Source organism: Drosophila albomicans, chromosome 2R, assembly GCF_009650485.2.
Source record: "Drosophila albomicans strain 15112-1751.03 chromosome 2R, ASM965048v2, whole genome shotgun sequence".
NCBI classification, from domain to species: domain Eukaryota; kingdom Metazoa; phylum Arthropoda; class Insecta; order Diptera; family Drosophilidae; genus Drosophila; species Drosophila albomicans.
In genome coordinates, this window is record NC_047631.2 from 32833875 (window position 1) to 32861474 (window position 27600).

At 36.4% G+C, this 27600-nt stretch overlaps 6 protein-coding genes and 1 long non-coding RNA gene across 18 annotated transcripts; 3 read left to right on the forward strand and 4 right to left on the reverse strand.

The window, feature by feature from the left end:
• Nucleotides 1-39: 39 nt before the first annotated feature.
• Nucleotides 40-1242, reverse strand: LOC117574009 (transmembrane protein 179). Its single transcript, XM_034257590.2, has 4 exons — nucleotides 1048-1242; nucleotides 826-969; nucleotides 513-756; nucleotides 40-432 (listed from the first exon to the last, which is right to left on the reverse strand). Exons 1-4 carry the CDS (start codon nucleotides 1155-1157, stop codon nucleotides 223-225), a joined length of 708 nt encoding a protein of 235 aa, XP_034113481.1. The 5' UTR covers nucleotides 1158-1242; the 3' UTR covers nucleotides 40-222.
• Nucleotides 1243-1723: 481 nt separating this feature from the next.
• On the forward strand, nucleotides 1724-4300 carry LOC117574105 (uncharacterized protein CG5902). The gene is made up of 4 exons (XM_034257753.2): nucleotides 1724-1824; nucleotides 2054-2099; nucleotides 2170-2538; nucleotides 2639-4300. The coding sequence occupies exon 4, from the start codon at nucleotides 2817-2819 to the stop codon at nucleotides 3624-3626; it is 810 nt and encodes a 269-aa protein (XP_034113644.1). The 5' UTR covers nucleotides 1724-1824; nucleotides 2054-2099; nucleotides 2170-2538; nucleotides 2639-2816; the 3' UTR covers nucleotides 3627-4300.
• A 104-nt stretch (nucleotides 4301-4404) lies between these two features.
• On the reverse strand, nucleotides 4405-8733 carry LOC117574104 (protein UBASH3A homolog). Of its 5 annotated transcripts, XM_034257747.2 has the most exons (8): nucleotides 8463-8733; nucleotides 8067-8307; nucleotides 7812-8007; nucleotides 7533-7634; nucleotides 7060-7229; nucleotides 6662-6989; nucleotides 5713-6600; nucleotides 4405-5651 (listed from the first exon to the last, which is right to left on the reverse strand). In XM_034257747.2, the coding sequence occupies exons 1-8, from the start codon at nucleotides 8576-8578 to the stop codon at nucleotides 5410-5412; spliced, it is 2283 nt and encodes a 760-aa protein (XP_034113638.1). In that variant the 5' UTR covers nucleotides 8579-8733; the 3' UTR covers nucleotides 4405-5409. The 5 variants fall into 5 exon arrangements, with proteins under 5 accessions (XP_034113638.1, XP_034113639.1, XP_034113641.1 ...); XM_034257748.2 differs by lacking the exon at nucleotides 7533-7634; XM_034257750.2 differs by lacking the exons at nucleotides 8067-8307; nucleotides 8463-8733 and having other exon boundaries at nucleotides 7060-7176; nucleotides 7812-7883.
• Nucleotides 8734-9138: 405 nt separating this feature from the next.
• On the forward strand, nucleotides 9139-11618 carry LOC117574734 (ras-related protein Rab-7a-like). Its single transcript, XM_034258667.2, has 5 exons — nucleotides 9139-9267; nucleotides 10154-10420; nucleotides 10495-10713; nucleotides 10772-10909; nucleotides 10973-11618. Exons 2-5 carry the CDS (start codon nucleotides 10241-10243, stop codon nucleotides 11057-11059), a joined length of 624 nt encoding a protein of 207 aa, XP_034114558.1. The 5' UTR covers nucleotides 9139-9267; nucleotides 10154-10240; the 3' UTR covers nucleotides 11060-11618.
• A 168-nt stretch (nucleotides 11619-11786) lies between these two features.
• LOC117574733 (ras-related protein Rab-7a-like) lies at nucleotides 11787-13394 on the forward strand. Its single transcript, XM_052006366.1, has 4 exons — nucleotides 11787-12299; nucleotides 12535-12735; nucleotides 12790-13011; nucleotides 13072-13394. Exons 2-4 carry the CDS (start codon nucleotides 12556-12558, stop codon nucleotides 13297-13299), a joined length of 630 nt encoding a protein of 209 aa, XP_051862326.1. The 5' UTR covers nucleotides 11787-12299; nucleotides 12535-12555; the 3' UTR covers nucleotides 13300-13394.
• Nucleotides 13395-15224: 1830 nt separating this feature from the next.
• Nucleotides 15225-27337, reverse strand: LOC117574966 (ras-related protein Rab-7a-like). 8 transcript variants are annotated; one of them, XR_007955418.1, is made up of 4 exons: nucleotides 16144-16226; nucleotides 15711-15889; nucleotides 15431-15661; nucleotides 15225-15370 (listed from the first exon to the last, which is right to left on the reverse strand). XR_007955418.1 is itself a non-coding variant. In XM_052007755.1 (4 exons), the coding sequence occupies exons 2-4, from the start codon at nucleotides 24215-24217 to the stop codon at nucleotides 15233-15235; spliced, it is 366 nt and encodes a 121-aa protein (XP_051863715.1). In that variant the 5' UTR covers nucleotides 24218-24232; nucleotides 27202-27322; the 3' UTR covers nucleotides 15225-15232. The 8 variants fall into 8 exon arrangements, 5 of the variants coding, with proteins under 5 accessions (XP_051863715.1, XP_051863714.1, XP_034114922.1 ...); XM_052007755.1 differs by lacking the exons at nucleotides 15711-15889; nucleotides 16144-16226 and adding exons at nucleotides 24212-24232; nucleotides 27202-27322 and having other exon boundaries at nucleotides 15431-15652; XM_052007754.1 differs by lacking the exons at nucleotides 15431-15661; nucleotides 15711-15889; nucleotides 16144-16226 and adding exons at nucleotides 16727-16942; nucleotides 17001-17195; nucleotides 18707-18771.
• Nucleotides 21814-23269, reverse strand: LOC127566132 (uncharacterized). The gene is made up of 3 exons (XR_007955420.1): nucleotides 23211-23269; nucleotides 22074-22268; nucleotides 21814-22015 (listed from the first exon to the last, which is right to left on the reverse strand). It is a non-coding gene; the product is annotated as an uncharacterized LOC127566132 (long non-coding RNA).
• Nucleotides 27338-27600: the final 263 nt, after the last annotated feature.

Consider the following 27600-nt stretch of genomic DNA (forward strand, 5'->3'; position numbering starts at 1 on the left):
ATGATTATTTATTGGAATACATGAGAATAATATATGTATAATATCACGTAAGTAACTTAGAAATACATGGTTAATTAAAATAACAAATTAGATGACCACTGCTTGCTGCCGCATTTCATCCGTAATTACGAGCACAAAAATTAAATGGCATAATAATATGATTATGCACATTATGAGAAAAACATAAAGTATAACAAATTGTTCACTTGGCGTACACGCTAACTATTTATTCGTCTCCGAGTCCGAGGAGGCGCCCGAGTTTGCAACTATTGGGGGTGTTGAACGACCATCGAAGTGCTGTTGATTGACCAGACGTTGTCTCTCTAGATACATTGAAACCTTGATGTTCCGCACCTGATGATTGTGTACCAGTTTCAGCAAAGCAATAACTCCAATGCCCACAGAAATTGCAAATGCTCCCCAGGCGCCAAACTATAAATATAAGAGGGGGTTAATTAATCATCCACTAAGTGTGACTACTGAGAAGTAAATTGGTTAAATATTTGACTTACCTGAGTGGTGCCCATTTCAATGTAGAATCCCGATGTGTTGATTTTCTCCGTATCACCACGGATAATATTTTGGCCAGCTGAAACTTCGCACGATGGAAAGCGTTCTGTCATGCCGTCGCACCACACAATGAATCCCAGAGTAATGAAGATGGCAGACATTATGGACATTGCCAGCATCCAAATGCCAAGCACAACGTCAACAAACAGTGCAATAAATGACTCTTCATCCTTCATGCGCACATAACTATCGCACAATAATAAAACTAAAACCGTAAATAATTGTTTTATGAATTTGTTTAAAAGCAACTCTCACCGGTGGATTTGTACGGCTGAGATGATGAACAGAAAGATGCCAGTAACCAATGGAAAATGACAAAAGCCACTCGATGCCCACTGCACATCAAACATGCCGTCCTCCTCTCGCCATTTCCCCGTTGTGAAAAGCAAGCAGTGACCGCTGTTGGAATTTGTTGCTCATTAGTCATTAATGAATCTTAAGTTTATCTATCAGACAACTGCGCCATTGAATACATACCAAAATTGATTGAGGTTTATCGACAGGGGCAACACAATGCAAAGCGATAATATGATGAGTAGAACATGGCCAGCTATCTGGCTAAGCAAAAGAACGTTTGCCAAAGCCATTTCTTTATGCCTCTTCGATATTAGAAAGAATTACTTATTTTCTTTTTGTTTGTGTTTGGTTCCGTGCAGTGTAACCGCACATTATATCCAAAAATGTACTAACTTGATTCAGGGAATTCTCAATACATACTATACGTTTGGATGCACTTTAATATTATTTAACTATTTTTAAAAACAGATCATTATTTATTTTCTTTAGTATTTAAAAATGTATCTTGATAAACATTTCCGCTTGAGTGCTAAAAATAATATAGTTTTGAAAATCTAGAAACCAATGCATCTCAAACTGTAAACAGAGGGCAAATACCGATACACAAGTCTCCTAAAGGATTTGTAATTTAAGCGATTTTAGTATATTTTTGGTATATTTCAAGCCTATTTTAGGTTACGCTGCTTTTTTAATTTCACATTTTTAAATTGTTATTAGACATATGTAACTAAAAATCAGTTTATAGATTTGCGCATTTTGGGGGATAATTTTGGAAAAATACCAAAATGTTAAGGTAAGAGGAACAGGGTCTTCAAGTATACTTGGTTAACGTTAAAATGCATATTATATAAAATTGAATTGTGGTCACACTCGGATAGCTTTAAGAAAGCTCTTTAAAAGAAAAAAAAATGTTAATTTGTTTACATTAAATCAATCCAATCAGATCTCACACAAAAGGTAAATCTTGTTAAAATTCTCTTTGTCAATATAAACGAAAAAACAATAACAATATAGGCCATTCTTGTGAAACTCAGTAGTGGATGGATGGTAGTAAATGTGTGGAAAATGCAAATGAAGTGTGAACAAAGAGCAATTAAAAAGATAGGGAAACTAAAACGAATTGAAAATAAAAAACTGCATTATTTTCATTTCTCTCTTCCTCCCTCTTCGTCTTTCTTTCACGCAGATAACGAAATGAGTTTGCACTAAGCTACATATTTGCGAAGCAAAAGGTAAAAGATCATGCATGCAATACATATACATACATATACATTTTATTGAAAATGATTTAACTCCCAACAGAGAGAAGAAAAAGGGAGATAATAACGGCGCCCACACGCGTTGATATCATCATCGTCATCGTTGTTGTTGCAATCGACAACGGGAAGGTGAAGAAGCACAAATAGCTGCAATTCAATGTTTTGTTTATGAGAGCTATGGCCAAGTAGCATACAAAACGGCAGCCAAGCAGAAGAAGAGCAAGCGAGCGAGCGAGCAAGCAAGAGAGCCAATGTCCGGAAGCGAACAACAGCAGCAGGAGCAACAAAGGTAGCAGAAAGAAGAGAGCTGTAGCTGTGTCAGTGTGTTTGTGTTCGTGTTGAGTGCAAGTGCAAGTGCAAGTGTTATACGGGCAGACCAAAAAACAGTGTGGCCAGTGACATTGTTGTCAAGGTAAGTGCTGCCCATCATTATGAACTTTACTCTCAATAACAATGATGCCAAGGCTGATCAATGAACTATCAATCTCTTATTGTCATTATTATTATTGCAGTTCCGTGGTACGAGATTCGCTTGGCTGACGTTTAATTTACATGCTAGATCGAAGAGAGTGGGGAAGAGAAGTGTGATCTATAGATTTGATTTTGTTGAACCTGGATCATCAACTTGCACTGCCATTAGCTATATAAATACATATATACTTAGACTTAATCTAAACAGCAGAAGCAACAATGTCCAATTCCCATTATAATAACCACCAGCAACACCACAACAACTACCAGCAGCAACAGCAGCAGCAGCAACAACAGCAGCCGCAGCATTCCAACAACAGCAATGGTGACGAGGATTACCATCAACAGCAGCCGGTGCATTATTCCCAGCACTATATGAATGGCCATGGGCCAAGGATCAGGCCCATGGACAGCGTCGCTGTGCCGGACATGTGTCTCTTCTGTTTCGAGGTGCTCGACTGTGAACTGAACAACATCGATGGTCCTGGAGTGCCAATGTTCAGCAACGATGCCTATCCGTTGTTTGTCACCTGGAAGATCGGTCGGGACAAGCGTCTGCGCGGTTGCATTGGCACCTTTAGCGCCATGGAGCTGCACAATGGTCTTCGCGAATATGCGTTGACCAGCGCCTTCAAGGATTCACGCTTTGCTCCGATTTCACGCGATGAATTCCCTCGTCTGACGGTCTCTGTGTCCATTTTGCAGAACTTCGAAGAGGCCCAGGGACATCTGGATTGGCAGCTGGGTGTGCATGGCATACGCATTGAGTTCTTGACCGAGCGCGGCCTGAAGCGCACAGCCACCTATTTGCCGCAAGTGGCCACCGAACAGGGCTGGGATCAGTTGCAGACGATTGATTCGCTGTTGCGCAAGGGCGGCTATCGCGGTGCGGTGATCACCCAGGAGCTGCGCAAGTCGATCAAGTTGACACGCTATCGCTCGCAGGAGATCCAGATGCACTACAAGGAGTATCGCGAGCATTTGGAGCGACGCGGAGGCGCTCAGCAGTACGGCAAGGTGCAGTGCTAACAGTCGCAGGAGGATGAGGAGGAGGAGCAATGATCCTGGCTGCGGGCAAGCGTTGTGTTCGTCCTGCTGCTGCTCTTGCTGGGCCTGCAGTTGAGCCAGGGCATGGGATTCTTTGGCAGCAGCGTCAGTAGCAGCGGCGGTGGCAGTTTTCCCTTCACCTGAGATCGCATCGTTGCCCCGGAGATTTTGATTTCAACAAATACAACAAATATATTGTATTCTTTCTTTGTCTTATGACGCGTTTGTCACACATTCGTGGTGAGCGAGAATTTTAAAGTACTTTTTATGATTATATATACACGGAGATGAAGAGAAATGCTTAAACTACTTAACGTTCACTTGAGATAATGTTTTAATGCATATTACTCTATAAAACGATTCATTTCAAATTCAAAACAAATATTTGTATTTTAAGTTCTTTAAACAAAACAATAAATGAAGAAGAGAGAAGTGAAGAAATATGATTAACTAAACAACAAGTACATATAATTGCATGTGTATGTATAAATATTACAACTACCAATACAAAAAAGAAAGAAAAAAACAAAACAAAAAAAGAAAATAAAATAATTCAATTAAATAGTTCAACAATTATATAAATATATTTCATAGTTTTAAAAATTACTAATTCAAAGCGCAATAAATAAAATGAAAACGTCGGCTTTTTTCTGCAGAGCCGCAACATAAATCCAATCGACTCGATCTCCCGAGATCTCTCATATATGTTTTGTATATGTATATAACTTTATTGTTGTTGTCTTTTAAATGTGTGTGTGTGTGTGTGTGTGTTGTGCGTTACAATGTTTGTCGCTTATTAACTACGATCGGGCCAATATAATTGCCACTCTATATAAAGTCTGATATAGAAACTACAGTACGAATATGCCTCTGGGTTTATAAGATATATATAATATGTATTTTGTTTTTGTTTTTGTCGAGCTTGTGGAAAAATGCGCTAGAACTACGCTAAGGCCAATGAAAAGTAGGCGCAATCAATGGAATTCATTACTAAATTAATGTGGGATGCCAACGGGCCAAGCTAAAGCATAACAAGTCGCTTAACATTAATTGCTAACTATACTTTTTGTTTTTGTTATTTAATATATATATTGTATACATGGTATTTATTGTATTGCGTTAATTGCGTTAATCATTTCTTTCATATATAAAACGTATGAAAACTTCAGCAGTTAATTCATCATATTATGCCTAAATATTTAACCATCATATTTACAGTGGATCAGAGCTTATTTCGATCACCAACAATGTTTAAATAAATTCAATACCTTAGTTTGACCTGTTTTACAAGGTGAAAATCGCAACAGCAAATTTAAATGTTCAATTAGAGGTTCAAATTTGTTTGAGAAGAATGTGAATGTTTTTGTGTTTCATTAGTGTTGGATAACGAGAAGAATGTGAATGTTTTTGTGTTTCATTAGTGTTGGGTAACGTTGTCGTATTTCGCTGAGAATTGCAGTGATTAAAAAGATTTAAAGTTGTTCGTTGGTAATGGTTGAAATAAGCTGTGATCCACTTATTATGTGTGTTTAAAGCGCAAAAAAGGGGGAAACTCAACCAACTACTACAAAATTAATAACTTAAACAAGCTAAGCATTCTTTAGCATAAACTTAACAATTTACGTATTGAAGGGAATATGTTGCCGATGTGTGTGATTCTCTCTCTCTCTCTCTTCCTCTCTGTCCGTGTGTTTTGGTCAAAGTCAAGTGTCAAGTGAAGCGCTCAGTCTCAATGCGTGCAGAGAAACTGCTCCAAGCACGGGCACTAGGTGGTCGATAACGCATTCCACTCGAAGCGCGGATTTTTCGAATGGGTCACCGGCAAGCACTCGGGCTCCACCAGCTTCCAGACACCATCGAGCTGCTGCTCCACAGTGACTAGACTGCAGTAGGGTATCTTGTGTATCACCTGACGCAGTTCGTTGGTGTTCCGAGCCACGCCCCCCGTCAACTGACGCGAGCACGTGTCCAGCGTGGTGGCATGTGCCACAATCAGCAGATTGCCAGCTGCAAATCATAACACACACGTTTAGAGTAGGACAAAGTGGATTAATTACGGTTTACTCACTGGTGCGTTCCAGCAGCTGCAGCAGCACTTCGTGATTGCGCGTGTAAAACTGTTCTGTGGACTCCTTGAGCTGTGCTGTCAACTCGCTTGTCTGCTGCACAGGCGTGTAGCTCAAATCAATGTCGTACTTGGCCTCGGTCAACTCGCTGCTGGTCAAGAAATCGGGCACACCATTGGGATACCAGGCCATCCACTCAAAGAGTCCGGGTTCCAGCTTAATCTTGTGCTTGCCATTGAGTTGAAGACCCTCCAAGGCGCTGGTGCAAGTCTGCACACAACGATACGAAGGCGAACAGTAGACATGATCAATCTGCACCTGCGCCTCGTGCAACGCTTCGCCCGTGAGCCGTGCTTGATAGAGTCCTACATTGGTGAGCGGCGAATCGTTCTGCCAGCCCTCGGGACTGTGCTTGCGTTGTGGCAACACCTTGGGCATGTTCAGATCCTTGCGCATGTAGTTGCCAAACTCATCGAAACAGTACGGGATCCAAGTGCCAAAGGTGAAGTCAACGCGTTCGCCATGCCGCATAATGTACACCTTGCGATTCGGCGTGGAGCTCGTTGGCTGCGAGACGTGCTCCTGTTCTGCCGAGTGCACGCTCAGCGTATCGTCGGGCCTGGGTGGCTGCATGACCGGTGGCTCCACCATAATCTCATCGACGTTCTTGGACGCCGCCGAGTGCGATGTGGACAACGAAGACATGTTGGTGGTGATCTCAATGGTTGGCGTGTGCGGATTGTGTTGATGCGACAAGTTGTGGCTGTTGAGCTGCAGCTGCAGTGATGGCAACTCCAAGCAGGGCTGCAGTGTCTGTCGCAAGTACTTCTCGACGCTCTGCTCCGACTCCTCGAATGACGAGCCTTCAATGATCTCGGGATGCTGAGTGCCTGGAATAATGAGAATTTAGTCAAGCAAATCCACAAGAAATGTTTGCAAGTGTTTGTTTACTTTGCTGCAGTTCACGCTGACGCTCCTCGGGCTCTGTGGAGATGCTACGTCCGTCCACAATGTCCAGATCCTCGGCAGAGTTGAGCGATGATGCCACGCTCTTCGACAGTTGCACTACACGATGCAGTGTCCAAGCATCCGATTCCGCAGTGCGTTCGGTGTAGTTGACAGGCAAGTGTCCGGTGCTGCCTGTGAGCCAGGAGATGCCCTCGGCCCAACCGTCGCTGGAGCTATCGACGCCCTCGCTGTTCAAGTAAATGTAGTCGCCAATGCGCAACTCCAGCTCATCCGTCTCGTGTGGATTGTGTGGATAGACCACTTTTTGCACCTGCAAGCAACAGTAATCAGGGATTAGTAAAAGAAAGTGCGAGGAATTATGATGCGATGGCAGTGCTAACTTGTTTGGTGGCGAGTCGTGGATCGCGGGAATAGAGACGCAGCTCCCAATTGGATGCGCAGCTGGCGTCGAGAGTTTCCACAAGTGATTTCAGTGCATTGAATTGTGCCTGCGGGAACTGATAGGCGAGCGTCAGGTGCAGACTCTTAACGTGTGGCTCGAGTGAGATCGCTACGGGTTATCGAAACGAAACGCGAAACGAATCGAAGTCTATTAGAAGACCAAACAAATACAACTGAAGCGCTCTAGCTTAACACTCAACTACTTATATTCATAAATACTTGAGTGATGTCACTATGACTTGCAAAGCGCGTCATCGCGTCATTAACATCAATAAAGATAAGCGTACGAACTACAATTACAATTCAAAAAGTAAGCATGCAATTGATAGCTACAAGTGTTAGTCATTTATGTGTGAGTGTGGGAAAGCCTAAGGTGATAACAAGATTTCTAATCTATTGATTCACTGCTTACATCGACTGCTGCGTGGAATGCAGCGAGTGCCCGAGGAGACGGCGCCGCACCAAGGGAAGCAGGCGACAATAGCATCCAGCTGCTCATAAGTGTCGCTTATAACTGCCATAACCATTCATTTGTTGTCCGTTTTAGTGGTTTGTGCAGGCACAAAGAGATAGGAGAAGAGAACGAAACCGTAAGCCACTCCAACCATAATTAAAAGGTGCAAATTAAACCAGTGGAAAAACAAAAGATCAACTGCAACCGAAATAAAATGGGCGACGACGCTTGGCCTACTTGAATTGGACACCTCCTTGACATATTGCAAAGCCAGTCGCTTCAAATAGTTCGCATCATCTTCGGCCACAAAGAAGCCCATAAAGTTCTGGCTCATATACGGCTCCAGCTTGATGGGGCGATCCAACAAAGCGCCCGTCATGTCCACCACTTGCTTCAGAGCCTTCGACAGCTGCAGCGAGCATTCATCGGGCGCCTGACAATAAACCATCAATTAGTAAGCACTTAGATAACATAATCAAGTTACTGCCACACCTTGAAGAACGACACCAGCGTTATATGCGGCACATAATTGTGGGCGCCATTCCAGCCGCACATTTGACGCGACTTCGCCCAGAATTCTTCGAGCTGCTGCAGAAATGGTCCCGTGGGACACGCGTAGATGATGTACTCTCGTGGTGCGCATTCGTCCAAGGTGGCATCGTTGACGTGCGCCAACAGCCAGTCCGATGCAATTTGCACGCCCCGATTACCCGTCGAAGCCAAAGCTTTTTCTCTACAGCGCAAGCAGAAAAAAATGGGAAAATAATCAATAAATCTTGGTGCTTTGTCAGTTAAACATTTGGTTTGCTGTTGGCGTTCAAACTGCACTAATCACAGCAAATGCAAATGCATATAAGGGTGAGGAGTCATTCGAGAAGTGCCACCTACGCTCTGTGCTTTTGGAAGCCCATTTGGAGTAATGTTTGGAGCGGGGTCAGGTGCGGTTTCATGCTGCTGCAGATTCGCGTTGGCGTTTGGTTCTTACGCGGCGGTAGCGTTGCCATTTTTGCTTATCTTGCGCTTACTCCGACAATGCCTGATTCGGTGCACACAATTTTTTGCGGCTGTAGTTAGATTTTTATTGATGTTTATTGCTTTGATTAAGTGCAAATGTTACTACAAAAAATCTATTACTTTGTTTTTCGTTTTGGCAGTGTGACTAGATTAGATTACGTTTAAAACATTTACGTCTTCTTTGTGGTATTTTTTGGTATATAAAAAGGCGCGTCATTTTAAACAGTATGTTATTGTCGCGATGTTAAAATTAAATGTGTACTTCAATATTACAGAAGCATATACCATAAACAAGGTTAAGAAATAAATTATAATTGATTAACCTAATAAAATTAATTTAAACATGACATTCTATACAAAAAAAAAAATATTTAATGTGATAGAAAAGCAATACGTATTTTTCGATGAGGAGCATAATGTTAAACTTGCGTTGTGGAGAATTCTGTTAATTAACATTTTCAGCGATCTGTCATACCCACAAAAGTGTTACCAGCCCCGTAGTTATGAAAGTAGTATTTTTTGGTATATCTTGCGTCATAAAATAGTATATATTCAAATGCAACTCGCGGTCACGCAGTTGATATTGGCCAAAATTTCTACGGAAAACAAAAAAAAATTAACTGCGTAGTTCAAGAGAAATAAAGTGCGTCCTAAACAACAAGTAGTAATACTTTACAACGTAAGTGCTTCGCAACGTTATTACCGTGTGTTGCAATACCTAAAAAGTGCGCCATTTGAGACAAAGACTCTGTGAAAAAAAATTGTTACGCAGCAGTAAAAACAGTATGGAAAATGCCATTGGAGCCCAGACACAGAAAAACATACACACATATGTACACGCACACAAATGCATGCATACAGATGTTGTTACAGTGGTATAAGTGCGCAAAAACAAGTCATTTGTGGGTGCATCAGGGGGGGGGGAACGGAAGGTGGAACGCTAGACTCGCAGTTTTTATTTTTTCTGCGTTTCGCATAGTTTTTAGTTTGCTTCTTGCAGTTGTGTGTTTAGATTATATACTTGAAATTGTATTACTCCCCCTTCCCTGCCAGTGATTAATAATATGGGCGTTTTCATTTCATTTCGTTTTGTTATGTGAATGAAGTGTTTTCAACTAATAACTGTGATTGTGAATTCATTCATAGCCTTTGTTTGTCGCACACATCTCCTTCCTTTGTTGTCAACATCATCATCACTTTCTCTGCGATGCTTACGCTCAACGTCGTGTTCACATTATCATTATTTTTATTATCGCTCCGATGCGGGCTCCCCTCCCCTTTGTCCGTCCTCCCCATTAGATACCGCGTACTCTCATTGCTGTTCCAATGGTCAGTCATTGTTCGTAGTGTGAGTCACATGTGCTGTGTTGTTGTGTTTGCTGTGCTGGAGAATCTGAATTTATCATTTAAGCTTGGCCGCAAAGCTTCAGTGCAGAATTTGTCAATGTTGCCAAGCGCAACAATTTTTTTTTTTTAAATCCCAGGCGTTTGAGATAAGCGCGTAATTAAATTACAGCTAAAGAAGGTATTTTTAACTAGAAGTGGCTACGTCTTTTCTATTTCAGACAACAACAACAACAAGAACAGCAACAACGAGAAAAACGCTCAGCTAGCGAAAAGCATATAGGAAAAAACAAAAACAAAACATCGATATGGCCAGCCGAAAGAAATCTTTGCTGAAAGTCATCATATTGGGGGACAGCAGCGTTGGCAAGACCTCACTGATGAATCAATATGTAAACAAACGCTTCTCTAATCAGTATAAAGCAACGATCGGAGCTGACTTTTGCACGAAAGAAGTTGTCGTCAATGATCGCGTCGTCACAATGCAGGTAAAACATAAACTAAACAATGATTCACGAATCGGTTCACTGAACACTCACTGATCATTCTAATTATTAACTAGATTTGGGACACGGCCGGTCAAGAGCGCTTCCAATCACTCGGTGTGGCCTTCTATCGTGGCGCCGATTGTTGTGTGCTCGTTTACGATGTAACGGCGCCCAACTCTTTCAAGAATCTTGACTCGTGGCGTGATGAGTTCTTAATACAGGCCAGTCCACGGGATCCCGAGCATTTCCCCTTCGTGGTGCTGGGTAATAAAGTGGACCTAGATAACCGTCAAGTGAGTAAATAGTGCGCATACAATAATAACATGATCTCACCATCTTGATTGATTGCAGGTGTCGACGCGCAGAGCCCAGCAGTGGTGCCAATCGAAAAACGATATACCCTACTACGAGACTTCTGCCAAGGAGGGCATCAACGTTGAGATGGCGTTTCAAACCATAGCAAAGAATGCGCTAGAACAAGAGACGGAGGTATGACTATTTGCATCTTATTTTTATCGATTTACTAATTCGAATTTCTATTGTTACTATTAGGCTGAACTCATCAACGATTTCCCCGATCAAATACGCTTGAATTCTGATAATAATCGTCCAGGCAATACCGACAATTGTCAATGCTAATGCAACAGCAGCAGGCTGCAGCATCAACAAATGGAGTTCAATATGAATACAGAAGAAGAATACAACGCAAAGTGCATAATTACACAATCTATATTATACATAATAATACATACATAGATAACAGCATATATTATGAGTATAAAAAGCAAATATAAAAAATGCAGAGATCGGGAAGCAGATGGAGATGGAAATGGAAATGGAGATAAAGAACAACAGCAAAGTGTACACGTTTAAGATTAAGTAAAACAATTGCAGCAACAGAATAGTTATAATTATATAGTACGCTAAATTCAGATAAATTTCAACAGATTTGTAACGTACAAGTTCTCCCGTTATTACTATACATACATATTATAATTATATTATGGTCTGTTCTATTCGTGTATTTACCAATCATAAACAACTTTTTACATATTGTGCATGCCCTCCTAGTAATATTTTTGCCATTAGTAAAATTATTGCACGCGCCGCCGTTGCAAGTTGCTACATCAGAGAATCAGAATAACAAACAAAAACTAAAATAATGAAAAACAAAAAGAAAACAAAACATACAAAATCTTGTGATTGTAAATTTAATAAATACAAAAATATACATTTTTATTGTAATTAATTATAATTATTTGCCTGCACCTTCAACGCGATCGGCATTCACTTGGCTCACAGCTTACTTTTGCCTAAATCTTAAAATTGTTTGCTTATCAATCGATTTGAGCCTAATTTTCTGTAATTCCCATTTGTTAGTATTATAACGAATTACTTCTGTTTGGTAAAAGAGAAAATGAAACACAGAAATTGTGTAAAGTTTATATTAATGTAATTTTCATATGTTTTCATTTAACATTCTCATAATTTTGGTTTAATTTTTACAATAAACATTTCAAAAACTTAAGATATTGCAACAGACACAACTTCAAATAAGCTAAGCAAACAATAAATTTGTCTCTTTTGAAGCAGTTTGAGATGAGTTTGCAGAATAACAATTACATTTATATATGAATTCAACGGAAATTAAAGAAATGTTTGTATAATTTCAGTAAGTATAAAAATTGCTGAGAATTAACCGCAAATCGAATATACAATCGTAGGCACTATAAACATTAAAATAAACACTTATAATTCTCTCCGTGGTGCGTCACAATTCTTACCTATAAATAAGTAAATAATAAAAATAATGCAAAGAAACGTTGGCGAGGTAATCAGTTCAAATTCTGCAACTCGATAAGAAGGTTCGTCTTTACTTGTGAGTTTAAAAGTGACCTGAAGTAGTTCAGAAACTAAATTGGGAATATAAACTATTATTTATAGTATATTCAATTGATCACGCTTTATAAATATGTACTTAAGAGTTGTGCAACTAGAATTAACTATATATACTCTATAACTTCGTGATTAATAACCGACGTAAAGCTCAATGCACAATGAAAATGAGTGTACAATAAGTTCTAAATTTAATAGAAAAATTAATATTTCTACAGCTCCAACAAAAAAGAAGAAACATGTCGAATCGCCATATTCCGATTCTGAAAGTCCTTCTCTTGGGGGATATGTGCGTTGGGAAAACTTCTTTGATGCGTCGTTACGTAAACAAAACTTTTACCTCCGTCTATAAAAATACGGTTGGTGCGGATCTTGGCACTAAGCGATTGGTTATAAATGAAAGCTTGGTGAATTTGCAGGTGAGTAAAGATAATAAAATAATTTCGACCACTGAATCTCTATAATTAAAGCAGATATGGGATACAGCAGGACAAGAAATATGTGGAAAGCTGGGCACGATTTTCTATCGTGGAGCCGATTGCTGCTTTCTTGTCTTTGACGTTACGAGCCGAAAATCCTTCCAGAATTTGAGCAAGTGGTGGGAGGATTTCTTTTCGATGGCTGGAATAAAAAATCGCGACAAATTTCCACTTGGTGTGGTGGGAAATAAAATTGACTTGGAAAATGAGAGAGAAGTAAGTGGCCATCAAATCCTGAATACGTGTTTTCGGTAACTTAAATTCCATTTAATCCAGGTCTCAAAGCGAGAAGCTCAGCAGTGGTGCAAATCGTTTTCCGTTCCATACTTTGAATGCTCGGCGAAAGATGGCAGCGACGTGGAACTGGCATTTGAATCGTTGGCAGAGAAAGCCGTGGCCATCCAGGACGAAAAGTGGGTCGAACCTGTCACTTACTTTAATGAGTCCTTCGTAATAGTGGATGCACCTCCAGAAAAACGACGAAAGAAGTGCGACTGCAACTAAAAAGAGATTGATTTCGTTTTAAAAATACATTAATATTATTAAATATGTTTAAATGTATAAATTACATAATATTTTTAATGAAATTATTAAATTTATTATGAACTAATATGCAAACTAAACTTTTAAATCATCGTTTTTCGTTTGGGCGTGAAAATTCAAATTTAACGGCTTCCGGTTAAAATCAATCCAAATAACAGCTGAAGTACCAGGCAAACAGAAATTGGCAGTAAGCTGCAAATTTTCTGAGCTTCCGTTTAAGACTGTTGAAGCGAACGCATTGTAGGTGAGTGGCTCACTCTCCACTCCGCCGATCGAAAATCACTCAATGCTTTTCGCTCACTCACAAAGCGCTCACGCACAAGTAAGCACTCAAGTTCTAGTGCTCTCAACATATTAGGTTAGGTTTTCGCTTGCTGCTGATTTCTGTTTGCCTGGTAGTTCAGCTGGTATTCTTCCTGTATTTTGGACTTCGGCGACTTCACACAAACACATGGCTGACATACACATTTGTTTTAATTATGCATTTGAATTTGTAAAGCTGCTTTGGTTTTGGATGTTTAATTTAAAGTTCTATTTTTAAAGTTAACGATCAATAAAGTAGCAGCGACTACAACAACAGCTTTTACAAACGTGCGTGAGACTCGCTGAAACTCAAAATGTTACTAAAATGCCACCTGAAATACCAGGCAAACAGAAATTAATAGAAAGCGAAAAGCTAATTTAATTTCTCGACTTTGAGTGTTATAGCTCTGAGCTTTCTTGCATGTGCTTCATCAACCGCTTACTTTGGCGCCTCATTTAAATCCTGAAGCTTGAGTGTTATAGCACTGAGCTTTCTATCAGTTGCTTAAGCGATCGTTCAATTTGAATTTTACCCAACAAATTTCATTTAAAATTATCATTTAAACATGGTGATTTTAATTTTTACCAATTGTTTTCAAATGAACACAAATGATTATTAAGCAACATTTATTTTAATTGAAAGATCAATTTCAATATTCATTGGGAGAAAGGTTCACAATGCTATGTTCGCGAGTTCATGACTCTTAACAGCAATGCCTCAAATGCCGCTTTCACGTTGGTTCCATCATGTGCCGAGCACTCGAAGTAGGGAATGAGGAGATCATCGCACCACTTCTGGGCTTCTTGCGTTGACACCTGGATTAAATTGAGTTCAGTAGAGTTGAGTTGAGATGCAGTAATAAATAATTGTAATTCCAAATGAACTTACGGTGGGAGTTTTCTTGTATCTTTCTCACCGTTTTTATGATTTTAAATAGAAAAACGTTTTCTTAACGGTCCATACAGACGAACTTTCATCTTTTGAAGGAAACGATAAATCTACAAATCGATGTCTTAGAGAATTCTTTCCAACCAATGGATTCCCTTCGATCACGACTGCTACATCCCTTCTAATTTCTTTGGACATGCTTCTTTGTTAATCATGAAAAAGTATTGTATTACCTTTTCATTTTTAAATTGCGTTATTAAAATAAAAAATATATATAAAAAAATGTTATTCAATTAATAAATAATACATATTTCTCACCTTTTATGAATGTTTAAATAAAAGTTTCTTCAATTGAATTTTTATTTAAACATTCATAAACGTATTTTTGGATTTCAAAATATTTCTTCAAAATTGTTCTACTTTTTATAGGGATTAGCTTCAGCTAACACAACAAACTTCATATAGCATATAGGAGATTTGTGGTTTAGTACATATTATAAAACCATTATTATTATTATTATTCACTCGGGTACAAAAATTCAAATTCTAAGAATAAATGAAGTATCCTTGAGGTTAATAATAATAATATGAAGAAATTTGAAGAACACATTTGCAATCCAGTACCGCGGTTGGTTTTCTGTATAATTTTATTCAGTGATATTTAGTAAAAAGCAATTTCGAATTGCATGAATACATTTTAAATTATAACTTATAGGTGTCTACAAGTTTGGCTGTCATCGCTTCAAACACCTGTTGCACATTTATGTCATCCTTCGAGGAGCACTCAAAGTAGGGAATGGAAAACGATTTACACCAATCTTGAGCCTCTTGTTTTGACACCTGGATAAAATTGAAGTGGAAATTAACGAAAACACAGAGTGAGATTTGAGGAGCACTTACTTTTCTATCATTTTCCAAGTCAATTTTAGTACCCACAACAGTAACCGGGAATTCGTAAGGATTCTGTTTATTTGCCATTACAAAAAATTCATTCCGCCAAAAATTAAGACTTTCGAATGATTTTCGACACGTAACATCAAAGACTAAAATGCAGCAATGGGCTTCTCTATAGAATACCTCGCCCGTACCTTTAAATCCATCATGCCTTGATGTGTCCCAAATCTATAATATCTGTAGGGATTCAGAATCGAATAAAAATTGATTGCATTGTTTCGCTAACCTGCACGGAAACCAAATTGTGATTTAGAATCAAATCCTTTCTAAATAGATCCACTCCAATCGTTGTTTTGCATTTACCAGAATATTCTTCATTGATATATCGACATGCCAAAGAAGTTTTTCCAACGGTCTTGTTGCCCAAGAGCAAAATATTTAGCATCGGTTTATTGTTTGTTGGTCCTGAATTAAAAAAAAGAATAAATGTTAATTAAAATTTATAAATCAGTCATTTTCTTTTTTTAAGCATTTTAAATATGCACTAAGGTCGAAAACAAATATAACGACAGATTTAACAGAGTCAGAGGTAAAAGATTGTATTGAAATTAGAGCGTGTAAACAGAGCGGCTTGTATTTTGTCACAATTTTAGTATATTAATAAATTATTATTAGATTAATGTTATGTAATTAATAAATAATACATATGTATTTCTCACCTTTTATGAATGTTGAAATAATATTGCAATTGAAGACCAAACGCCTTATTGGATTTCAAATGTTGAACTGATTTCTTCTTCAACATTTTTTCTACTTTTTATAGGAAAAAGCTGCTGCTAACACAAAGAACTTTATATAGCACATAGTAGATTTGTGGTTTACTAATATTACAACTATTATTCATTCGGTTACGAAAATTCCAAATCTTCATTATTCATTTCTAAGAATAAATGAAGGGGGATATATAAAACTCCAAGGGTGGTCGATCATAGCTTGCTCTTGAGGTTAATAATAATAATATGGAGCAAAAGGCGAGTTCGAATTGCATGGAACACCAAACAAATAAAAAAATCAATATTATTATTTATTATTGCGTATCCTAATTTCTTTTGGAATACATTTCATTGCAAGTTTGGCTGTCATCGCTTCAAACACGTCTTGTACATTTATGTCATCTTTCGCGGAGCACTCAAAGTAGGGAATTGAGAACGATTTACACCAATCTTCAGCCTCTTGTTTTGACACCTGGATAAAATTTATCTTAAGTTAACAGAAACACAGTAAAATTCGAGGAGCACTTACTTCTCTTTCATTTTCCAAGTCAATTTTAGTGCCCACAAGAGCAACCGGGAATTCATTAGGATTCTTTTCTGCTCTTAGAAAAAATTTATCCCGCCAAAAATTAAGACTTTCAAATGATTTCCGATATGTAACATCAAAGACAAAAATGCAGCAATTGATTTTTCTATAGGATGATGTGCTCGTATCAAAAAGTCCTTCATGCCCCCATTCCCAAATCTGTATTATTTGTCTTGATTTAGAATCGATTAAAAATATATTGCATTGTTTCGCTAACCTTCAGGGAAAACAAAATGTCATTTATAGTCAATTCCTTTGTAAATAGATCCGCTCCTCTCAATGTTTCGCATTTACCAGAAGTTTCTTCGTTGATATATCGATATATCAGAGAAGTTTTTCCAACGAAATCGTCCCCCAAGAGCACGATATTCGGCCTCGATTTTATGTATAGTGATATGTCCATTAGTTGGTCCTGAATTAAAACAAGTAAGAAAGCTACAGTCGACTGTGAGATATCCGCTACCATTTTGAATAAAAACGGTATTATTTATAAAATATACCGAAAATACTACAAAACAATAAAAAAATTACCGAATAGTATATTTGGTATGTCGATATAGTACCGCATTCAAAATATACCATAGACGGCACAATATACCAGATTGTCAGCCAAAGCAACTAAGACCCCTAGTAAGTAGGCGTTTTTGTCCATACAAAAGTATTTCTTTAATAACTTCGACAATTTTTCATACGGACGGACGGACAGACAGCTGTTGACGTTGATGCCTCGTTCTACCTGTTACATACATTTCCTGCGGGCACAAAGTCATAATACCCTTCTACCCTATGGGTAGAACAGATTTCGGGAGAACAGAATCCGACATCAGAAGTGGGATTCGGCCCTTACCAAACTTCTACAAACTTCGCGTTGATAGAGCAACAAAATCGACATTTTTTGGCACTGATTAAGGGGCTAGAGATGCCGGCGAGCGAGTTGCAACATAATAGCGAGATCTGCTTGCCGAAATATAATCCAGACATAATTTTACGAGCAGAACCATTATCCTGGAATAACCTGGCAACAGTTCCGTCAATTGTTTGAGCAGTGATACGAGACATCTGAGACGCCAGCCTCCGTTATTGTGAATCTTCTTAACAACCATCGAAGCAATGGTGAAAGTTGGAATGAGTGTCCAGGTCCAAAGAGGAGTACGATCGGAAAATAAAGTGGAGCTGTAAGCTATGGTGTAGCCTCAATCGAGTACGAGGCTGAGAGATTTCCAATTACATTTGATTCGGAGCTGAGTGCTCATTAATTAAAGAAAACGTTTCTAATAAGTTCGTTGGTGGGGGTTATTAGTGGAAGTTTCTTGTTCAAACTAAAGTTTGATAAGATTGAAACTGAAATGCTCGGAAATTAAAAAAATAAAAATAAGTTTGAATATCATTACTAAAGCAATTGTCAAAATCTTGTATAGAAGGAAGAAGCATATGAGCGGTTCCAACGTGTATTGGACATTCTAGTGAAGGCAGGATTCTCATTTAACATTTCAAAATGATTTTTCTTGAGATTAAATTGGTTATGGGATAAAAGCGGAGGAGATACATCCAAATTTAAAGAAAATAGAATTCCTAGTGTCGTTGCTCCTAAGAACATAGAAGAGGTCACTAGATATGAGAAGACAAAATTTGATTTTGTGTTTTCTTAAAAACAGCGAGAGACAGCAATCGAAGATTCAAAGGACCTTTTTTGGGTGCCGAGGTATTGGATGGAGACAGATACGTTTTAAAGTCAACACACAGAACAATAGACGTTACAAGTATCCACAGGAAAGTTTGCGAAAGTTATAGGATGTGCAAAGTCCAGAAGAACTTGATGTAAATTATATAGAACAAAGTCGGTTGAAACAGAAGAGTGTTCGTGAAGTCATATGCTTATATAAATTAATTTTATTTAATTAATACAATTAATACATATCTCACCATTTATTAATGATTAAATAATATTTCAATTGAAGACCAAACGACTTATTGAATTTCAAATGTTGAACTGACTACTTCCTTAAAATTTATTCTACTTTTTATAGGAATAAGCTGCTGCTGACACAAAGAACTTCATATAACAAATGAGAGAATTGTGGTTTACTAATATTACCATTATTATTCATTCGGTTACGAAAATTTCAATTCTTCATCATTCATTTCTAAGAATAAAATATATCGATATAGTACCGCATTCAAAATATACCATAGATGGCACAATATACCAGATTGTCAGCCAAAGCATTTAAGACCCCTAGTAAGTAGGCGTTTTTGCCCATACAAAAGTATTTCTTTAATAACTTCGACAATTTTTATCTGATCGCAACCAAATTTTCAGGAATCATAACTACTATAGTTATTATTATATATACCAACTCTTGCTTTAAAATTACGCTTGTTATTCGATTTTGCGGGGGCGGAAGTGGGCGTGTCAAAAATTTGAAACAAACTTGATCTGCGTGCAAACATAGCAAATGCTGCCGAAAAAAATGTATAGCTCTATCTCTTATAGTCTCTGAGATCCAGTGTTTCATAGGGACAGACGGACTTGGCTAGATCGTCTCGGTTGTTGACGCTGATCAAGAATATATATACTTTATAGGGTCGGAGATGCCTCCTTCTACCCGTTACATACATTTTCTTCCGGCACAAAGTTATAATACCCTTCTATCCTATGGATAGCGGGTATAAAAACAGCTAAAGTACCAGGCAAACAAAAATTGGCAGCAAGCTGTAAATTTTGCTGAGCTTCCGTTTAAGTGGACATTACTGTTGAAGCGAGCGCATTGTAGGTGAGTGGCTCACTCTCCGCTCCCCCGATCGAAAAGCACTCGATGCTTTTCGCTTACCCACAATGCGCTTACGCAGATGCAAGCACTCAAGTTCTAGTGCACTCAACTTCTCGCTCTCCCACAACTCTCCACCGCAGAGCCGAGCTTTGCAAAGGGCCTACTTTAATTTTAGTTGTTAGATTTAAAATTCTATTTTTTTAAGTTAACGATCAATAAAGTAACAGCGACTACAGCAACAGCTTTGACAAACGTGTGTGAGACTCGCTGAAACTCAAAATGTTACTAAAATGCCACCGAAATACCAGGCAAACAGAAATTAATGGAAAGCGAAAAGCTAATTTAATTTCTCGATGTTGAGTGTTATAGCTCTGAGCTTTCTTGCATGTGCTTCATCAACCACTTACTTTGGTGCCTCATTTAAATCCTGAAGCTTGAGTGTTATAGCACTGAGCTTTCTATCAGTTGCTTAAGCGATCGTTCAATTTGAATTTCACCCAACAAATTTCATTTTAAATTATCATTTAAACATGGTAATTTTAATTTTTGCCAATTGTTTTCAAATGAACACAAATGATTATTAAACAATATTTATTTTAATTGAAAGATCAATTTGAATATTCATTGGGAGAAAGGTTCACACTGCTATGTTCGCGAGTTCATGACTCTTAACAGCAATGCCTCAAATGCCGCTTTCACGTTGGTTCCATCTTGTGCCGAGCACTCGAAGTAGGGAATGAGGAGATCATCGCACCACTTCTGGGCTTCTTGTGTTGACACCTGGATTAAATTGAGTTCAGTAGAGTTGAGTTGAGATGCAGCAACGAATAATTGTAATTACAAGTGAACTTACGGTGCGAGTTTTCTTGTCAATTTTATTGCCTATCACAGCGATAGGAAATAATTTCTGTTTCTGCGCAATCTTTTCAAAGCACCAATGTCGCCACGAATCAAGTGCTTTAAATGATTCTCGATTAGAAACATCAAATACGAGAAAACAGCAATCGCTAGATGTATAGAAATCTGGTTTCTGAGTTCGACGTTGTTTCTTACCAGCCGTCACCCAAATCTATATATTTTTTGAACCGATTTAGAAATGGAATGTAAGTTATCGTATATCTTTCTTACCGATAACTCAAGTCTAGTAGCTTCTAAATAGAAAAACGTTTTCTTGGCGGTCCATACAGACGAACTCTCATCTTTGGAAGGAAACGATAAATCTACAAATCGATGTCTTAGAGAATTCTTTCCAACCAATGGATTCCCTTCGATCACGACTGTTACATCCCTTCTAATTTCTTTGGACATGCTTCTTTGTTAATCCTGAAAAAGTATAAATCTTATATTACCTTTTCATTTTTAAATTGCGTAATTAAAATTGTTCTCATATTTCTATGATTATTCCATCCGGAATTTATGAGTAGAATTCATAAATTAATGTTGAATTAAATGCTTATATAAATTAATGTAATTTAATTAATTAATAATATATATTTCTCACCTTTTATGAATGTTTAAATACTATTTCAATTGAAGACCAAACGTCTTTTTGGATTTTAAATGTTGAACTGACTTCTTCTTCAACATTTTCTCTACTTTTTATAGGGATAAGCTGCTGCTGACACAAAGAACTTTATATAGCAAATAGGAGATTTGTGGTTTATTAATATTACCTTACTAATATTACATAATTCGTCCTTTTCTAAGAATAAATAAAGTTGGATATATAAATCTCCAAGGGTGGTCGGTGATAGCTTGCTCTTGAGGTTATTAATAATAATAATATGAGGAAATTTAAAAAAGACGTCAGTATAACTCAATACATCGGTTGGTTTCTGTATAATTTTATTCATTGATATGGAGCAATAGACGAGTTCGAATTGTATGAAACACCAAATAAATACAGAAATCTATATTATTATTTATTATTGCATATTTCTGATGAGTAATTTATATAATATAATTATTTAATTTATGATCATGGGAAAGTTCAAATAATTATAACCTAAAAAGGAATGCAAAGGAATTTGGAATACTTTCCAAATTATAACTTTTAGATTTTTTCCATTTTGCCTATCATCGTTTCAAACACCTGATCCACATTTATATCATCTTTCGAGGAGCACTCAAAGTAGGGAATTGATAAGGAATTACACCAATCTAGAGCCTCTTGCTTTGACACCTGGATAAAATTGAATTTAAGTTAACGAAAACACAGTAAAATTCGAGGAGCACTTACTTTTCTATCATTTTCCAAGTCAATTTTGTTACCCACAACAGCAACCGGGAATTCATCAGGGTTTTTTTTATTTGTCATAAAAAAAAATCGACGCCACCACGAATTAAGACTTTCGAATGATTTTCGACGCGTGACATCAAAGACTAAAATGCAGCCATGGGCTGCTCTATAGAATTTCGTGCTCTTATTATTAAATCCATCATACCCCAATATCTCCCAGATCTGTATTATTTGTCTTGATTCAGAATCGATTAAAAATATATTGCATTGTTTCACTAACCTGCAGGGAAACCAAACTGTCATTTAGAATCAATTCCTTTGTAAATAGATCCGCTCCATATGATGTTCTGCATTTACCAGAATTTTCTTTGTTTATATATCCTTTTATCAGAGAAGTTTTTCCAACGAACTCGTCCCCCAAGAGCAAGATATTCCGCAACGGTTTAAAGTATTGTGACAAGTCCATTAGTTGGTCCTGAATTAAAACAAGTAAGAAAGCTACAGTCGAGTGTACTCAACTGTGAGATACCCGCTACCCATTTTGAATAAAAGCAACATATTTTGCGGTATTTTTCCTAAAATATACCGGTTATACTGCAAAAATATTAAAAAATACCAATTGGTATATTTGGTATATCGATATAGTACCGCATTGAAAATATACCATAGACAGCACAATATACCAGATTGTCAGCCAAAGCAACTAAGACCCCTTGTAAGTAGGCATTTTTGCCCATACAAAAGTATTTCTTTAATAACTTCGACAATTTTTATCTGATCGCAACCAAATTTTCAGGAATCATAATTATATAGTAATTATTGTATATACCAAAACTTACTGCGCAACTCTAGCTTTAAAAGTACGCTTGCTATTCGATTTTTTTGATTTGCGGGGGCGGAAGGGGGCGTGGAAAAATTTTGAAACAAACTTGTTCTGCATGCAAACATAAAAAATGCTGTCGAAAAAAAATTTATAGCTCTATCTCTTATAGTCTCTGAGATCCAGTGTTTTATACGGACAGACGGACATGGCTAGATCGTCTCGGTTGTTGACGCTGATCAAGAATATATATACTTTATAGGGTCGAAGATGCCTCGTTCTACCTGTTACATACATTTCCTGCGGGTACAAAGTCATAATACCCTTCTACCCTATGGGTAGAGGGTATAAAAATTAGTTGTTTTAAATGGATTAGGTATTTAATCTAATATTACATATATTTCAATCAATTTTTTAACACATTGTATTGACATTAGAACGTGTCAACAGGGCGTTATGTTTAATTTTACAATCGTAAGAATTAAATTTGAGTGTAACCAGATTGCATTTATTACAACTTATATTAATAAACCTCGCGGTCACACTTCGATGCTTATATATTAATGTTATTTAATTAATAAATAATACATATCTCACTTTTTATGAATGATTAAATAATATTTAAATTGAAGACCAAACGCCTTATTGGATTTCAAATGTTGGACTGACTTCTTCTTCAACATTTTCTCTACTTTTTATAGGAATAAGCTGCTGCTGACACAAAGAACTTTATATAGCACATAGTAGAATTGTCGTTTACTAATATTACCATTATTATTCATTCGGTTACGAAAATTTCAATTCTTCATTCTTTTCTAAGAATAAATGAAGTTGAATATATAAATCTCCAAAGGTGGTCGGTCTTAGCTTGCCCTTGAGGTTAATAATAATAATATGAAGAATTTGCAATCCAGTACCGCGGTTGGTTTTCTGTATAATTTTATTCATTGATATTAAGTAAAAGGCAAGTACGAATTGCATGAAATCAGATAAATAAAGAAATCCATATTATTATTTATTATTACAAATTTCTCATGAATAATTTATGTAAAGCTATTCGATTAATGATCATGAAAATGTTAAAATAATTATAATCGAAAAAGAAATGCGAAGGAATTCGGAATACATTTCAAGTTATAACTAAATGTTTGGCTGTCATCGCTTCAAACACCTGATGCACATTGATATCATCTTTTGAGGAGTACTCAAAGTAGGGAATGGAAAACGATTTACACCAATCTTCAGCCTCTTGCTTTGACACCTGGATAAAATTGAATTTAAGTTAATGAAAACACAGTAAAATTTGAGGAGCACTTACTTTTCTTTTAGATTCTAAGTCAATTTTAGTACCCACAACAGCAACCGGGAATTCATTAGGATTCTCCTTATTTGTTATCATAAAAAATTCAAACCTCCGAATCTTAAGACTTTCAAATGAATTTCGACACGTAACATCAAAGACAAAAATGCAGCAATCGACTGATCTATATAATGCCGTGCCCATATTATCATATCGTACAAGCCCATTTGTGTCCCAAGTCTATAATATCTGTAGTGAATCAGAATCGAATATAAATTAATTGCATTGTTTCGCTAACCTGCATTGAAACCAAACTGTCATTTAGAATCAAATCCTTTATAAATAGATCCGCTCCACTCGATGTTTTACATTTACCAGAATATCCTTCGTACACATTCCGATATACCAGAGAAGTTTTTCCAACGAACTCGTCCCCCAAGAGCAAGATTTTCAGCATCGATTTATTGTTTTGTGTCTATTAGTTGGTACTGAATTAAAAAAAGAATAAATGTTACTTAAAATTTATGAATCACTTATTTTCTATTTTTATGGGTTAGGTATTAAATAAATTAAATGCTTATATATATAAATGTTATTTAGTTAAAAAAAAATAATATAAATTTCTCACATTTTTTAAATATTTAAATAAAAATTTGAATTGAAGACCAAACGTCTTTTTGGATTTCAAATGTTGAACTGATTTCGTCTTCAACATTTCTTCTACTTTTTATAGGGATAAGCTGCTGCTGACACAAATAACTTTATATAGCAAATAGGAGATTTGTGGTTTACTAATATTACCTTACTAATATTACATAATTTGTCCTTTTCTAAGAATAAATAAAGTTGGATATATAAATCTCCAAGGGTGGTCGGTTATAGCTTGCTCTTGAGGTTAATAATAATAATAATAATATGAAGAAATTTATAGAAGACGTCAGTATAACTCAATACATCGGTTGGTTTCTGTTTAATTTTATTATTAATTAATTTTATTTTATTCATTGATATGGAGCAATAGGCGAGTTCGAATTGCATGAAACACCAAATAAATACAGAAATCTATATTATTATTTATTATTGCATATTTCTGATGAGTAATTTATATAATATAATTATTTAATTTATGATCATGGGAAAGTTCAAATAATTATAACCTATAAAGGAATGCAAAGGAACTTGGAATACATTTCAAATTATAAATTATAGATGTCTATAAGTATGCCTATCATCGCTCCAAACACCTGTTGCACATTTATGTCATCTTTCGAGGAGCACTCAAAGTAGACAGTTGATAACGTTGATTTACACCAATCTATAGCTTCTTGCTTTGACACCTGGATAAAATTTAATTTAAGTTAACGAAAACACAGTAAAATTCGAGAAGCACTTACTTTACGTTCATTTTCCAAGTCAATTTTGTTACCCACAACAGCAACCGGGAATTCATTAGGGTTTTTTTTATTTGTCATAAAAAATCCTTCCCACAACGAATTAAGATTTTCGAATGATTTTCGACTTGTAACATCGTAGACAAAAATGCAGCAATGCGCATTTCTATATTTAAATTCATCATGCCTCGATGCCTCCCAAATCTGTATTATTTGTATTGATTCAGAATCGATTAAAAATATATTGCATTGTTTCGCTAACCTGGAGGCAAATCATTTCCTTTGTCAATTTCTCAATATTCTCATTTTCATCAATTGATTCCAATTCACTTCTAGATACATCCGATTGCATGGTTGGAGTTGTTTTACCAGAATGTTTTGGGTTGATATATGCATCAAACAGAGAAGTTTTTCCAACGAACTTGTCCCCCAAGAGCAAGATATTCTTGTTTTCGTACATGTCTATTAGTTGGTCCTGATTTAAAAAAAAGAATAAATTTATAAATCACTTATTTTCTATTTTAAAGCATTTTAAATATGCATTAAGGTCGAAAACAAATGTAACGACAGATTTAACAGAGTCAGAGGTAAAATATCATATTTTAAAAATTAGTTGTTTTATGTGGGTTAGGTATATAATCTTATATTGCATATATTTCAATCAATATTTTAACGCATTGTATTGAAATTAGAACGTGTTAACAGAGCGTTATGTTTAATTTTACAATTGTAAGAATTAATTTTGAGTGTAACCACAGATTTCGGCAGAACAGAATCCGATAAATATTATCTTTTAATTTTTAAATTGCGTTATTAAAATTGTTCACATATCTATGATTATTCCATCCGGAATTTGTGAGTAGAATTCATAAATTAATGTTGAATTGAATGCTTATATAAATTAATGTTATTTAATTAATAAATAATACATAATTCTCACCTTTTATGAATGTTTAAATAAAATTTCAATTGAAGACCAAACGTCTTTTTGGATTTCAAATGTTGAACTAACTACTTGCTTAACATTTTTTCTACTTTTTATAGGGATTAGCTGCTGCCAACACAAAGAACTTTATTTACCAAATAGGAGATTTTGTGGTTTACTAATATTATAAAACCATTATTATTCATTCGGTTACGAAAATTCTAATTCTTCGCCATTCATTTCTAAGAATAAATGAAGTTGGATATATAAATCTCCAATTGTAGTCGGTCATAGCTTGCTCTTGAGGTTAATAATAATAATAATAATATGAAGAAATTTGAAGAACACATTTGCAGTCCAGTACCGCGGTTGGTTTTCTGTATAATTTTATTCATTGATATAAAGATAAATAAAGAAATCCATATTATTATTTATTATTAAAAATGAATGCAAAAGAATTCGGAATACATTTCAAATTATAACTTATAGGTGTCTACAAGTTTGGCTGTTATCGCTTCAAACATCTGTTGCACATTTATGTCATCCTTCGCGGAGCACTCAAAGTAGGGAATTGATAAGGAATTACACCAATCTTGAGCCTCTTGCTTTGACACCTGGATAAAATTGAAGTGGAAATTAACGAAAACACAGAGTGAGATTTGAGGAGCACTTACTTTTCTTTCATTTTCCAAGTCAATTTTAGTACCCACAAGAGCAACCGGGAATTCATTAGGGTTCTTTTCTGTTCTTAGAAAAAATCCATCTCGCCAAAAATTAAGACTTTCGAATGATTTTCGACGCGTAACATCAAAGATAAAAATGCAGCAATCGGTTGATCTATAGAATGACGTGCCCATACTATTAAATCCATCATACCCAGATGTGTCCCAAATCTATAATAACTGTAGTGATTCAGAACCGAATAAAAATTGATTGCATTGTTTCGCTAACCTGCAGGGAAACCAAATTGTGATTTAGAATCAAATCCTTTCTAAATAGATCCACTCCAATCGTTGTTTTGCATTTACCAGAATATTCTTCATTGATATATCGATATACCAGAGAAGATTTTCCAACGAACTCGTCCCCCAAAAGCAAGATTTTCAGCATCGATTTATTGTTTTGCGACATGATTATTAGTTGGTCCTTAATTAAAAATAGAATAAATGTTACTTAAAATTTATAAATCAATAATTTTCTATTTTGAAACATTTTAAATATGCATTAAGGTCGAAAAAATGTAACAACTGATTTAACAGAGTCAGAGGTAAAAAATCATATTTTTACAAGTAAGAAAGCTACAGTCGAGTGTACTCGACTATGAGATACCCGCTACCCATTTTAAATAAAAGCAATATATGTTGCGGTATT

What these genes read in the sequence shown, in the direction of transcription:
- LOC117574733 (XM_052006366.1), top strand. Translation starts at nt 12,556, where the DNA reads ATGTCGAATCGCCATATTCCGATTCTGAAAGTCCTTCTCTTGGGGGAT. An exon ending in AAAGCTTGGTGAATTTGCAG is followed by an intron (nt 12,736 to 12,789) that starts GTGAGTAAAGAT and finishes TAATTAAAGCAG; the next exon opens with ATATGGGATACAGCAGGACA. An exon ending in ACTTGGAAAATGAGAGAGAA is followed by an intron (nt 13,012 to 13,071) that starts GTAAGTGGCCAT and finishes CATTTAATCCAG; the next exon opens with GTCTCAAAGCGAGAAGCTCA.
- LOC117574009 (XM_034257590.2), bottom strand. Translation starts at nt 1,157, where the DNA reads ATGGCTTTGGCAAACGTTCTTTTGCTTAGCCAGATAGCTGGCCATGTT. An exon ending in TCAGCCGTACAAATCCACCG is followed by an intron (nt 757 to 825) that starts GTGAGAGTTGCT and finishes ATTGTGCGATAG; the next exon opens with TTATGTGCGCATGAAGGATG. An exon ending in TTGAAATGGGCACCACTCAG is followed by an intron (nt 433 to 512) that starts GTAAGTCAAATA and finishes TTATATTTATAG; the next exon opens with TTTGGCGCCTGGGGAGCATT.
- LOC117574105 (XM_034257753.2), top strand. Translation starts at nt 2,817, where the DNA reads ATGTCCAATTCCCATTATAATAACCACCAGCAACACCACAACAACTAC.
- LOC117574966 (XM_034258298.2), bottom strand. An exon ending in ACATTTTGTTTTCCCTGAAG is followed by an intron (nt 16,943 to 17,000) that starts GTTAGCGAAACA and finishes CAAATAATACAG; the next exon opens with ATTTGGGAATGGGGGCATGA. An exon ending in ACTTGGAAAATGAAAGAGAA is followed by an intron (nt 16,670 to 16,726) that starts GTAAGTGCTCCT and finishes AATTTTATCCAG; the next exon opens with GTGTCAAAACAAGAGGCTGA.
- LOC117574104 (XM_034257747.2), bottom strand. Translation starts at nt 8,578, where the DNA reads ATGGCAACGCTACCGCCGCGTAAGAACCAAACGCCAACGCGAATCTGC. An exon ending in CGCTGGTGTCGTTCTTCAAG is followed by an intron (nt 8,008 to 8,066) that starts GTGTGGCAGTAA and finishes GTTTATTGTCAG; the next exon opens with GCGCCCGATGAATGCTCGCT. An exon ending in CACGACTCGCCACCAAACAA is followed by an intron (nt 6,990 to 7,059) that starts GTTAGCACTGCC and finishes TGTTGCTTGCAG; the next exon opens with GTGCAAAAAGTGGTCTATCC.
- LOC117574734 (XM_034258667.2), top strand. Translation starts at nt 10,241, where the DNA reads ATGGCCAGCCGAAAGAAATCTTTGCTGAAAGTCATCATATTGGGGGAC. An exon ending in ATCGCGTCGTCACAATGCAG is followed by an intron (nt 10,421 to 10,494) that starts GTAAAACATAAA and finishes ATTATTAACTAG; the next exon opens with ATTTGGGACACGGCCGGTCA. An exon ending in CGCTAGAACAAGAGACGGAG is followed by an intron (nt 10,910 to 10,972) that starts GTATGACTATTT and finishes TGTTACTATTAG; the next exon opens with GCTGAACTCATCAACGATTT.